Source organism: Aquila chrysaetos, chromosome 3 (genome assembly GCF_900496995.4).
Source record: "Aquila chrysaetos chrysaetos chromosome 3, bAquChr1.4, whole genome shotgun sequence".
In the NCBI taxonomy this organism is placed as follows: Eukaryota; Metazoa; Chordata; class Aves; order Accipitriformes; family Accipitridae; genus Aquila; species Aquila chrysaetos.
Genome location: NC_044006.1, coordinates 78,973,086 through 78,986,914, shown reverse-complemented (window position 1 = coordinate 78,986,914; position 13,829 = coordinate 78,973,086). Strand labels below are relative to the sequence as shown.

General features: G+C 57.7%; 1 protein-coding gene across 1 annotated transcript; it reads left to right on the top strand.

Annotated features, from left to right (window-relative positions):
- The first annotated feature begins 11,961 nt into the window (after positions 1-11,961).
- TMUB1 (transmembrane and ubiquitin like domain containing 1) lies at positions 11,962-13,659 on the top strand. Its single transcript, XM_030010619.2, has 3 exons — positions 11,962-12,008; positions 12,084-12,513; positions 12,822-13,659. Exons 2-3 carry the CDS (start codon positions 12,107-12,109, stop codon positions 13,174-13,176), a joined length of 762 nt encoding a protein of 253 aa, XP_029866479.1. The 5' UTR covers positions 11,962-12,008; positions 12,084-12,106; the 3' UTR covers positions 13,177-13,659.
- The last annotated feature ends 170 nt before the right edge of the window (positions 13,660-13,829 follow it).

Here is a 13,829-nt window from a genome sequence, read left to right as displayed (position 1 = left end):
CATATTTCAATGCATGCAAAGTCATTGCAATTGACTCCTTTCTCAGCTGAAACAAGCCCAAGCTTTCAAGCTTTTCTCATGAACCAGGAGCTCGTGGCCTCTGACCAGTTTGGCTGATCTTGTATGGACTCTCCCATTTCTCCAGATCCTCCTTGTCACACAGGGTCCCACTCTCCCGGTGACACCTTCTTCATACTGTTGAACCTTACCCAACGAGACTCCTGCTTATGCAGCCCCACAGCGGGTTTGTGGTTCAGCCTCCAACATGCCGTTGGTGCCTTGTGATCAGCTCTGACTGGTGAGCTCCGGTAAAGCCCCACCAGTCGTTTGTCTATAAACATTTATAAATCGCCTCCATTTCAGACCCTTTTGATGTATCAACATCCCAAGTGCTTGCAGCCCCCCTCCACGGCATCACTTTCTGTCCAGTCCCGGTACGGGTGTCCTCGCCCCGACCCAAGCCGGCGGGGAAGGGCACAGCAGCACCCGGCTGGGCTCTGTGCCGACGCGGCAGGCTTGGCTCCCCCGGTGCACGCACCCAGGCTGGCGGCCAGGTCCGGCACCCTCCATGCAGGTGGCACCCGGCCCTTCCCTGCACCCTCTGCACAGCCCGTTCACCAGCACCCACGGGTGGCTGCCGAGACGTGACGAGAGACAGCGTCGGGATTTATCCTCGGCAAGCGATGGGACGTCCTTCATTCCTCCTTCACCCCCTCGCCTGGCCAAGAAGCCAGCTGAGATGGTTTGATGTGACTTTCTCCTGACAAATGGGCATTCACCGCCCCCACCTTACCTGCTGCTCGCACCGTCTTGCTTTCCACACACTCACAGAAAGTTTCTTGGTTGTTTATGGCGTTTTCTGGACTGGAGGTTGGGCTGGCCTGTATGGTCCCAGCTGGCCTACCGCTCTTCCTGTAGAGACATACCACGCTCGCCCCTCAGCAGCCCCTGCGGAGCGGGACCCCGCAGCCGCCCACCACCACCCCGCGCCATGGTGCAGTCAGGACAGCTACGGCACCGGTTCCCATGGTGCTGCCGGCGCTACAAAATCAGAGCCCAAAGTTACTGCAAAGGCAGACGAGATCAGGGAGAGAGGAGCCCACGTTAATTGCGGGCAAACAGATGGAGCTGGTACTTATCACAGATAAGGAAGAAAAAAATCATGAGAGAACTTAAATGTACCGAGAGGCCGCATCGCATGACTTCAGAACAGGGGAAGTGGGGGAGGAAGGCGAGAGCTTGCGGGGGGAGATGAGCCCGGGGCTTTCTGGAATAAAAATGCACTCAAGGATGGTCAGATGGACGCTTTCTGTGGACAGTGGCCATGGGGAAATGGAAACCGTTTTTTTAGGGTGAATTTCACGCTCAGAACCCCAACTTTCTCAGCTCAGAGGCGCTCTCCATCTGCAGCACTTCCATCTGATGCTGCCGTTCGCAAGTGCCTCAAACTGGCACCGCTGCCAAGAGGAGAGATGCCTCCTCCTCCTCCTCCTCCTCTTCCTCCTCCTCCTCCTCCTCCTCCCACTGCTCCCACCCCCAGACCAGCCGCTCCAGCTCCTCGGAGGCTGTGGACCGAACTGGCTGGAAACCGCCCCGGCAGAAGGGTTGGCTCAACATCAGCTTGGCCAGCACTGGACCCAGCTCGCCACGTGGCTGCTGCCGGAGCAGGGAGGGAGCCCACCGCCTGCCCCGTGGGGCCACGGGCCCTACATGGACACGGGACGGTGCCGCAGCCTGCGTGGGGCGTCAGGAGGGTCCCCACCACCCCAGAGCTCCTCGCGAGCATCGATCCAGATGGGACGGGAGCAGGGGACTCGCTGCTCTCTTCCGAACCCGGCTGGTGGCGGGGAAGCTGCCAGATCTGGCGTGCTGGGAGGCGGCCCTGGCAGCCGGGGGGGTGAAGCAGAAGACAGTCATCTGCTGCCAGCCCAGCAGGCAGAGCAGAGTCTTTTTCCAGCCCCCAGCCTGCTGCGGGTAACAGTCCCCACCGACAGGCAGGAGGGGATGGTTGAGGGGGATGCAGCGGTGCGGGGCCCTTCCAGGGGTCCAGGCTGGAGCAGAAGGAGCCAGGGATGGAGAAAAGCCACCGGGAACAGACCCCCAGGGTCCACCCAGGATGCGGGGCTGGAGAGCAGCACCCCCACAACAGCTGGTGACGGCTGAGGCCCAGGGCTGAGCTTAAACGGGTGTCCTGGCCCCGTGGGCTGAGGGTATGGGTACCCAGCCAGCTCACCAAGGGCTTTAAGGCTTCTTGGTGCACTTGGGACCCTGGGGTGCTTAATCACGCTTGCTGTTAAAAACTGGCGCTTCATTCCTGCAGGGATGTCTCTGTGCCGGAGAGCTGGCTTGTGCAGGGCATGGCTGGGAGACACCTCGTCTTTCCAGGGACCAAAGGGGGAGCAGGAAACCTTGTCCCCTGCTCAGGCTGCCCTGTCCTCCTCGCACACCCTGTAGGGTTAGCGGCTCCTTTTCCCAAACCCATCAAGACTTTCCTCTGCTGTGGCTCCTGCTAGAAAGCAAGCAGTTAGCGGCAGTAGCTTGGTGAGGAGGGAGGTGTTTAATAAAGAGATGTCACCTTCGAGTCACAGTAACTGTTCTCTTTGGGCTGGGGATCAGCTTTTCCCCAGAATAGCTGCAGCTCTTTAATCTTACTCTGGAGCTTGGAGGTAACTGCATGTATTAATCCCATCCATATCTGTGCAAAGTATGGTTGTCAGGCAGCAGGCAAACTGCAAATCCAAAATACATAGTTCAGCATATGAAGCTGTTTCACTCTGAGACCTGCATAGAGCCTTAGAGGTGAGAAAAAGCATTTACCATCGCTGTGCTAATGATTTGCTAATGCTTTATTTAAGCACAGGAGATGGCCACCAGCCTGGCAAGGCCACAGTAGTATTTGCAGAGTGCTAAGGACAAGCCCCGACCCAGTGAGAAGCTGAGACTAGAGGGGTGCAGGGTGAAGGAGCCCCCCGAGCCTGGCAAGGGGGTGTCTGGTGCTGGTGGCACGCTCCCACCCCACTCCCTGCACGGGGCCATGCCGGGAAAGGCTCCCTGCGTTCGGGCAGCGTGGCCGTGGGTGAGCACATGCAGGCTTGGCTCTTCTTTTAGAGAAGTGGTGAACCATCGTTTGCTTTCCCTTTGTTGTCTGCGTCTCTCACTGTGACCCACCTCTAAGTGATCGGCCATTTCAAGACACCCCATGGGTATCCAGTGACCAGCTGGCACACATCCTGCTCTTGCAGGAGTCTGGTCACAAATCGAGGTGAGCAACACCCCAGTATCTTCTCCTTGGCTGAGGTGCGGGTGGTTGGACAGGTCCTGCCTTCACCAGGAGCAGGGATACCCCACGGTGCACGGCCAGTCACGGGGCAGAGCACCCCAGTCCCGCCAGTGCCCCACAGCTGGACCCTCTCCTGTGGGGTCAGGATCCCTCTCTTTGGTTAGAGACTGCTGGTCCACAGGAGGTGAACCGTGCAAGCATGCATGTGGTTGTTAAAAAGACGCTAAAAATGTCAGCAAGGTGAATTAAACCCTTTCCGGCATCGTGGAGGTACCGCCCCAGGGGCACAGGGCCAGTGAGCCCCAGCAAGGACGCAAGGACTGCTGATGAGCAGGGAGGGAGCTGGCACAGCCCAGCAGCAGGGTGGCAGACACAAGTAGAAACATTGAGGCATCCTCTGGAAAGGTGACATTGTGAGTAAAGGAGGAAATGGAGGGGACCGTAAACCCTGGCAGATTAAATGCATAAACATAACAAGGCAGTGAGAGCGCTCTGAGGAACAACTAACAAAGAGATTAGACCCAACAATAAATCTTTCTTCAGATGCCTTGGGAGCAGGATGCCTTCCAGATGCCTGCAGGGCCAACAGATGCCCGGGCACGAAAGGTAAACTGAGAGGACAGGGCTGCTGCAGAGGAGCTAAATCCATTTTTTGCATCGGTATTCACTGGGAAGAAATTGGAGGGGGTTACTCCGCAGGGACCCCTCTTCACAGGGTCACAGCAGAGGATCTGTTCGGAAAGGCAGTGGCTGCAGAGGACACCAGAGGAGCAGAGCTGATGGGATGGTGCTGACCCATGCCGCAGAGACCCCAGGATGTATGACCTGAGTTATTAAGATCTTTTACTTGCAGCTGTCTCCATACCTGGTAGGTACCTGGGTGGTGGAGGGTCCCAAGAGTGATGCCATCCATGAAGGGCTCAAGGGAGCTCTTGGGAAATCCAGCTCGGGAAATCCTGTAGGTTCGGCAGCTGCAAGGAGCAAACGAGTAGGAGCTGTGGCGAGTAAAACTAATGCAGGCTGCACAGGTATGATCCACGTGGGGATGATGGGGATGGCTGTTGTGCAGAGAAGTCCTGCCCTTGCAGAGAGCCCTGAAGAGAGAACAGGCAGATTACACGCGAGTAAGATGGTCGAAGGGTGAAGTCTGCTTTGATTCCCAAAGGGCTTTAAGGAAAGCAGGCAGCCGTGGGACAAGCAGGACGGCCACGGGGTAGGCAGCCAGTTTCCTAGAAGACTGCATGTGTAAGCGCAGACGTCAGCTCTTGCCATGGAGGAGGTCACTGGTGCAGCCCCACACGGCTGTGGGCTCTTCAGCACGTTCCCCAGCCCCAGGAGAGGGCAGAGCTGCAGGAAGGGGTCACAGCACCCTTTGGGGTGCCGGCTGCCCAAGGTGCGGCGGCTCGCTGCACCCTCTGCGGTGCCGTCCACCCCTGCTGACCCCAGAGACCACCTTGCTCCTGTGGGCAGGTCTCTTCCAGAAGGAAAAGGGGCAGTTTTTCTGTCTCTGGGCTGACCTCCCCCAAAATGTGTGGCACCCAGAGCCGCATCGGGTACCGCAACCTGCCACCTGCCCGCCCAGGTGATGCCCTGCAGCCTGCGAGCAGCTCTCCCCTCATCCATCCCATCGCTCTCTGTAATGGGAGCAGAGGCAGCGCGGTGGGCAGGATGGGCTCAGAGAGAGAAGCAGAAAGTGGAGAGGGAAGCCCCTGCTCACACCGGCGCTGGCACACAACACTGCACTGCGGGGCGAGGGGCCAGCATCCGCGAGTGCCTGGCCTGTGAAGCCGTGATGTCTCGTCCCGGCACTGTGCCGGAGGCACCACCGGGCTCTGCACCGTCGCCCTGCCCTACCCCAAGCCTGGCTGGCAACACAAGCAACGCAACAGCGAGCACTTTTGGCATGTTTTCCATTTCCATCGCATGTATTCAGACGAATGGCACAAACATGCGGCAGGGGCCGGCCGGCGGAGGCGAGCTCCCAGCCCAGCGCAGGGTGGAATGGGCCGATGCTCTGAGGGGCACAGGGAGCCCCAGGAAGGGGAGGGGGTGATCTCACCTCTATCTCGCTAGAGCAGCAGTGCTCTAGAACTGGGCATCGCTGTATATTAACAATATTTTAGAAGAATATTGAAAAATCAAAGAGATTCTGAAAAGACCCACGCAGAATGATTTGAGGGCTAGAGCAAGTGCCTTACAGCAGAAGATTTAAAGAGCACAATCTGTTCAGCTTATCCAAAAGAAGATTGAGGGGTGACTTGATTACACTGTAGAAGTACTTTCATAGGGAAATATTAAATGGCTCTTTAATCGAGCCAGGAAAGATATAAAAAGACTCAATCTCTGGAAGCTGAAGCCAGACAAATCCACACTGAAAATTAGACACAAAATTTGATCGGTGAGGGTGATTAACCACTGGATAAAATGCATTAAATTTGAACAGTCGTAACCACTCAAATGATTTTGTTCAGACATGGCTTATTTTCTACATCCTGAAAGTTATAAATCCTGTTTCTGCTTCCTACACAGTATACATATTTTTTAAATCTGCTGCTTCTTTTGCATCCTTGCATCCAGCACTCTTACATCCTTGGGATCTTCTTTTCCATTTTTGCAGCAGCCTCTTCTCCAGTCTTGGAGACTTGCTTTGCCTTACCTCCAGCAGGTCTCCAAAGCTGCATCCTTTACCTGTGCCTTTAGCTGAATCATCATTGCTGAAATCACTCCTTTTACCCTCCTTGAGGTGTGCATCAAGTTTAAGTGATTTCTTCCCACCTTCCAGGTCCCAGAGACTCTTCCAAACATCGTGTGCTGGGGCTCAACTCACTCCGCATCACTCTCCCTCTCCATACGTCCACTTTTCCAACAGCTCCTGCTTGACACTCATTGCCTCTTCCTGGGTCACCCTTACACACAGCCTGCTCTATAAAGTCTTGCCAGCATTCTGTCTAAAACCTTTGTTCTAAAAACTGTGCCATAGAATCTCTAAGTCAAGGGCTTAGCTTTTGAAAGTTTTAATTTGAACTACCAAGATTATGAGATTTTTTAATCAGTATTTGTTATTCTCTTTTTCTCTTCAGACCACGTTTAAGCTTTGTGTTGTGTTGCATGTCTGGATCCAGGCCCCGATTCTAGAAATCGCTTGGGTAGGGGTCCACCCTCACCCAGCTGGTTGCAGGACAGGAACCACAGGTGGTATTTTAAGGTTATTACACAAGAGGAAAAGATCCCCACTTGGTTTTCTGCTGCTGGTGTCTCATAGCCAAGGAGTGAGAAAATCTCAGTTCCTTGTCCTACAGGACCTATAGGTGTCCTGTAAGACCTTGTCGGGTTAGTAAAGCCCCAACAGCATCACCAGCATGCCAGTCATCCAGAGCCTGGTCAACAAAACTTCAGGAGCCTGCTGCTCTCGCTAGGAGCTTGTCAAAACGGCCGTGCTCTGGTTCTGTGAATCTGCACCTCCCCAAGACAGTTTGTCAGAAATGCCTCTGCAAGCTCTGGCATCCAGGGCTTTTGTGCCCCAGAGGCAAACCTGTGGTCATCACCCTCTGCTAACTACAGCTTATTTAAATAATTTACTAGCAGCTAATAATAAACTTTGATTCTTCCGTGCGTTTTTTCTTGTCTTCCTCAGCGGGTGCTCTGCTGCCCTCAAAGCCTTGCCTTTTCTTTAGTGATTTCTTCAGCTCAGAATAACATGGGTCCTACCTCTCCCTGGTGCAAGTGCACGTCCCCATCCTTGTCCTCCCTTATGTCTGTACTAACTGCTCTCCCCATCCTTGTCCTCCCTTATGTCTGTACTAACTGCTCTCCCCATCCTTGTCCTCCCTTATGTCTGTACTAACTGCTCTCTGCCCCTTTTCTGTGGCAGGAGCAGTGACCCCAGCTGTCGGCTGTGGTCACCAGTGACTGTGGACAGATTGGCTCTATGGCCACTGGAGGTCCAGGGCCACTCGATGACAGCAGTGACCGTGACTGGGCAGGTCTGCAGTGCTGCTTCATCCGAGTGCCAGTTACTGCGTGGGGGCTGGCATGAAAAAAATTCGGGAAGAGAAAATCAGGGAACCATCCTCCCTCTCCGGCCATCTCTGTGCCCGGCTTCCTCCCTCCCTCTGGGCCAGTCTCTGGCCAGCACTGGGGTCCCCCCTGCAGCCACCCGGCCCCAGCCTCACTCCTTGTTTCTCCCGAGCCTCCATGGGACACCCCCCAGGCACAGACCCGGGCTTTGCCCAGCACTTTCTGCATCAGCCTTAGTGACCCAGGGAAGGGGCAGCTCTTCCCCACCAGCTTCTCGCCTCTGCCCCCTGCACCACGCTCATGGCTTAGTGCTGTGGGGGAGAGCAGCACACCCACCACCCCCATGGAACCTTGGGGCAGGGGGTCCTGCCTGCCCGCACCTCCCTGCCCGAGTGTCCTGGGCAGATCGAGCAGCACGACCTGCTCCCCAGCAGCCTCTGCAACCACGGGTGTTGCCCACTTCCATGGCTGGGAGCCCCAGCTTGCCCAGCAGCTGCCCACCTCCTCCAGCCCCTCAGCTTGCGGCACGGGGGACCCTCCTTGGCCCTTCCCCACAGGGACAATGCTGTGCTACAGGGCTGTGGTGTGGAGGGGTGACTTCTTGGAGTCTTGTCGCAGACCCCTTGCTCGTGACAGGGACAGGGTGTTTCACGGCCTGGTTCTCTGCAGTCCTTTGTAAATGCAGAGCTCATCCTCGCCTAGAGATGCTGCAGCTCAGCATCCCCAGCTCCCCACGCTCCCACCCTCAAGCTCTTTTTTCTGGCCCAACTGCTTTCCCCACAACATGTCTCCAAGTCTTTGACTGGGGCTGACACCTCTCGCTGTTGGTGGGAGCTTCTGAAGAGCAGTTTCAGCTGCAGAGGCGTTCATCTCTCCCGTGTCTCTACTCCCACATGTGCTGAGCTTCGCTGAAGGCGCTGACGATGCTAAGCTAAAGGGACTCCTCGTTCCCACTGGGATGGCAGCGCCATTGGGAAAGGGGGTGTCTGCCCGGTGCCCCCCGCCACCTCGCTGCTCTGGGGAGAGGAGTCAGCGCCCAGCGCAGACCTGGAGCTGGAAATGATGCAGGCAATGATCAGGGATGCTCAGGTGTAAAATGACTGAATCCGCAACTTTCCGCTCTGCAGCGTAGATGCCGAGGCAAGTTACGTCAGGGGACTGCGTCTCTCCTCTGCTGGAGAGCCATCCTCCCCGTGGGCTTCCAGGAACGACGGGTAAGCGAGAACGCCAGCAGCAGCCTATTTTTAAATTCTGCTGTGCATGCGAGAGCTCTGCTTTGGCAGCCCCACTTTTCAGCTCTCTCGGTGCTATTTGCAGGTCATTAAAGACTTTGCTCCCTGTGATCGCAGGACGAGTTCTGCTCTTGAGTTCTGCAAGACAGCTGTACGCAGAAAATAAATTTTATGTTTGCAATGCCTCCTGCTAATGCTAATATTACAATTACACTGCCTGGAGCCTTAAGCTCTCCTACCACACATCTCATCAATCTGCATTGCTGCAGTCTAATGATAAGCTGAAAACAGTGATGAAGAATGCAGATCAGGATTGAAGGAGGCAGCTGAGAGAATCACCACCTCAGGGTCCACGCCCCGACTCTGGGACTCCTGGTCACCAGCCTGAACTGGGATTTCAACTGGGGCTGGAGCCAGGAGGCCCAGCCCACCCCCAGCCCCACGAACCAGCCAGTCCTTCCGACTTCGAGACAGTTCAGACACAGAAGCCCAAAAGGGAAAATAATGAATTCCTCAGAACCACCCTTGGTGGTCCTGGAATCACTGCTGCTCTCAGAGCCACCTCAGCAGAAAGGATGCTGCAGCTTGTGCAATGCTGCCCTTAGCAGATTCCTCCCGATTTTCTATAGGAAATGTCTTGTGCTGTCAAGGTGAGGGACACCTGGAGGTGATGCCCTGGGGAAAGGGGATATTGTCATCCAAAGATCTCCCTTTCAGCTTCGTTCCTTTACAGGCACTGTAGTTTTTTTCCTTCCACAAGTCTCCCAGCCCACTATCTCATTGTGATGGTACAAGCCTTTTCACCTAAAAATATGGAAATTTTGATCAAACCATTTTTGACCACGTTCACAATTATCTGAATGTTTTTCAGGAACACAGAAAAGCTGAGTGTCCAGCATTAAGGTTTAATACCAGATACTAATCAGCCAGGAGAGATTTTAGGATAAGTTATTTGAAATGTCTTTGAATATCAAAACCAAGTTGCAGACAAAAACTACTCCACACTAATTTTTTTCATCTATCTTTCAAACTTTCCTTCTTTATAAAGCCTCCAGGTAGGTTTAAATGCATCTGGGGAATCACAGTCACCCAAAGGACCACTGGAGCTCAGTCAGTTTTAGTCTGCAGCTTCTCCCATTCCCCGTGTTATCTCTGTGCTGCATAATCCACTTACTCCCTGCCAGAGACCACGTCTTCACCAGAGCACGGCCCTTCCAGTGACAGGCTCTGCCCGTGGAATTTGCTGCCTTTCACCAATTGCCCACCTTGTTTTAGAATCACAGAATCATTCAGAATCACAGAACCACTGAGGTTGGAAAAGACCTTCAGGACCATCGAGTCCAACCATCAACCTAACACTGCCAAATCCACCACTAAACCATGCTCCTAAGTGCCCAGGGATGGTGACTCAACCCCTTCCCTGGGCAGCCGGTTTCAGTGCTTGAGAACCCTTTCGGTGAAGAAATTTTCCTAATACCCAATCTAAACCTCCCCTGGCTGTAACTTGAGGTCATTTCCTCTCATACTATTGCTTGTTACTCGGGAAAAGGGACCGAGCCCCACTCCACTACAACTTCCTTTCAGGTAGTTGTATAGAGCGATAAGGTCTCCCCTCAGCCTCCTTTTCTGCAGACTAAACAGCCCCAGGTCCCTCAGAGGCTCCTCATAAGACTTGTTCTTTAGTCTTGACCACGTTTCTATATATAAAGCGAAGAACAGGATATCGATTAAATGATAAAAATATTTTTGCTCTTAAGCAGAACTGACGACTTCATGCTCCTTCAGTTGCATGAGAAATTTCATCTGGAGGGTTTCATAGAATCATCCTAGAATGGTTTGGGTTGGAAGGGACCTTTAAAGGTCATCTAGTCCAACCCTCCTGCCATGAGCAGGGACATCTTCAACGAGATCAGGTTGCTCAGAGCCCCATCCAACCTGACCTGGAATGTTTCCAGGGATGGGGCATCTACCACCTCTCTGGGCAACCTGTGCCAGTGTTTCACCACCCTCATAATCAAAAATGTCTTCCTTGTATCTAGTATGAATCTGCCCTCTTTCAGTTTAAAACTGTTGTCCCTTGTCCTGTCACTACAGGCCCTGGTAAAAAAGCTTCCCTCTGTCTTTCTTATAAGCCCCCTTTAAGTACTGAAAGGCCGCAGTAAGGTGTCCCCAGAGCCTTCTTTTCTCCAGGCTGAACAACCCCAACTCTCTCAGCCTGTCCTCACAGGAGAGGTGTTCCAGCCCTCGGATCAATTTTGTGGCCTCCTCTGGACCTGCTCCAACAGGTTTCCAAGGACGTCCCATAAACTGGGAGAGGAGTGGCTGGAGAGCAGCCCTGCAGAAAGGGACCTGGGGGTGCTGGTCCGCAGCAGCTCAGCAGGAGCCGGCAGCGTGCCCTGGCAGCCAAGAGGGCAAACCGCATCCTGGGGGCCATCAAAGACAGCGTGACCAGCCAGTCCGAGAGAGGGGATTGTCCTGCTGTATTCAGTGTTGGTGTGACCTCACCTGGAGCACTGCGTGCAGTTCTGGGCCCCACTATTTGAGGAGGACGTGAACATCCTCGAATGCACCCAGAGGAAGGTGACAACACTGGTGACAGGGCTGGAAGGCATGTTCTGTGAGAAGTGGCTGAGGACTCTAGGTTTGTCTCGTTTGGAGAAAAGGAGGCTGATGGGCGACCTCATTGCTCTCTGCAGCTTCCTGAAGAGGGGATGTGGATAGAGAGGTGCTGAGCTCTTCCCCCTGGGATCCGGGGACAGGACGCCTGGGAATGGTTCAAAGCCATGCATGGGGAGGTTTAGCCTGGACATTAGGAGGCATTTCTTTACGGAGAAGGTGGTCATGCACTGGAGCAGGCTTCCTAGAGAGGTGGTCGATGCCCCAAGCCTGTCACTGTTTAAGAGGCGTTTGGACAATGCCCTTAACAACACGCTTTCGCTTTTGGTCAGCCCTGAAGCGGTCAGGCAGTTGGACTAAATGATGGTTGTAGGTCCCTCCCAACTGAAATTAGTCTAGTCTATTCTTGCCCCCGACAGCAATCCTTTCCTCCTAGGCCTCGCCAAACACCACCGCATTAACGCCCACACCCTTTGAACCTAGGCCCAGCTGCCGCCCCTTCCTCCGGCCACCCCGGAGCACCACGTCTCCTCAGGCTGCAGGGGCCGGCACTTTCTCAAACCCATAATGGCGGATGAGGGAAGGGCCCTGGCCCAGGAAGCCCGACTGCGCAGGCTCAGCCTGGCGCGGGGTACGCCGGGAGCTGTAGTCCCGCCCACGGCGCTGGACGTGCCGGAGGCACACCCAGCGCCGTGGGCGGGACTACAGCTCCCGGCGTGCCCCGCGGGGGCCGGCCTCCACGCATGCGCAGACTAGGACTACAGCTCCCGACGCCTCGCTGGTGCGCCTCCACGCATGCGCAGCACCGAACTACAGCTCCCGCCGTGCCTTGCGGCGAGGCGGAAGCGGCGCGATGGCGGCAGGTGAGGGGCTCGGGCCGACGGCGGCTCCGGTCGCCCGCGACCCGGCGGGTTGACGGTCCCGCTCTATGCCCGCAGGTCGGTAGCCGCGTGCCGCCGCCATGGCGCTGATCGAGGGCGTCGGCGATGAGGTGACTGTGCTCTTCGCGTTGCTGCTGGTCGCCCTGGTGCTGGGGTTGGCCTGGGCCTCCACCCGCGCCCCCGAGCCCGCCGCGCCGCCCCGCGCCGCCGAGCCGCTGCCCGAGGAGGGGCCGAGCGCTGCCCCGAACCCCGTCGAGCACAAGGCCCCGGCGGCGGCAGCGGCGGCGGCCGGAGCGGTCCCCGATGGGGCGGGAGGGCTGGCGGCGGGCCTGCGGCCCCGGGCCGCCCCCACAGCCGCTCAGGGTCCCCTCGGTGAGGGGGACGGCGGCCCCGCCGAGCCCACCATGGTGCTGCGGTTGAAGTTCCTCAACGACACGGAGCGCCTGGCCCGGGTGCGCCCCGGCGACACCGTCGGGGCCCTGAAGAGGTGAGGGGCAGGGCAGGCTGGTTCTCCCGCGGCACCCCTGGGGGCGACCCCGAGCCCCGCCGGCGGCTCTGTCCCTCCCCCTGGAGCAGCCGGGAGCTGCCGCTCTTGCCCTGGCGCGGGTGGCGTGCGCCCGTGCCCCTTGGACACCTCCGCTTGTGGTAACGCCTGGGGCAGCTGACGGCGAGGCGCGGGCGCAGGGCAGCGGGCGGTCAGGGCTGGTGCCTTCGCAGCCTGCTCCTGGGGGGGTGGACGGAGGGGATGCTGTCCTGGCGGGAGCGTGACCTCTCCCTCCTCGTCCCCCGCCCCAGGGCCTATTTCCCCGGGCAGGAGCAGCAAGTGCGGCTGATCTACCAGGGCCAGCTGCTGCGCGATGACGCCCAGAGCCTGGCCGCCCTGCACCTCGCCCACAACAGCGTCCTGCACTGCCACATCTCCCAGCACAGCCCGGCCCCCGCACCCACCGGCCCCCACGCCTCCGCCGACCCCGTGCACGCCGCCCTCAACGTGGGCAGCCTCATGCTGCCGCTCTTCGTCCTGATGCTGGCCGTGCTCTGGTACTTCCAGCTGCAGTACCGCCACGTCTTCACCGCCACCGCCACCACCTTCCTAGCCGGCCTCACCCTCCTCTTCAGCTTCATGGCCTTCACCATGTACCGCAGATAGCACGGCCCCGCGCCCTGAGAGGAGCCGCTGCACCCGGAACACGCGAGGTCCCGGGTGGAGACCGCCTGCTGCCGCTGGACCTGGGGGGGGGGGGCTGAGCTGTGGACTGTGTCCCCCGGGGGCTGCAGGACCTGCCGGTGGCCGGGCAGGTGGCCCGCACGCTGAGTGCCTGGGGCCAGCCGGCACCGCAACCGGAGCCGGAGCCGGGCTCACTGCAGGAGGGAGTGCTGTGCTACCTCTGGGGGGGAAAGGGGTGTCCCAGTGCCACCCCCAGGCCCTGCACGGAGCGTCCTCCTGGCCCCCCCTCCGGCCCGCCAGCCGCCTCTGCCCGGGCCGTGGATGGGGTCCGCTGCCCCGGGGAGGGGGCTGCCTCCCCACGGGAGGACGGGTCCGGCCGCCCGGCCCCTCCCTGGGGGTGCTGGTGCCGGCGGGGGAGAGGCGGTCCCCGCCGCTCTGTTACAATTAAAGAGGAAGGACTGTGAACGGTCGCGGCGTCTCGGTTCTGCTGCGCCGCGGAGGGGGGGGGAACGGGACCGGAGCGGGGGGAAGGGCGGGGCTCCGGGGCGGGGGGGGGGGGGCTGCGGGGCGAGGGGCGGGGCTTCCCCGCGGCGCGCTCCCAGCGGGCGGGGCGGGGCCTGCGCCTCCGGCCACGC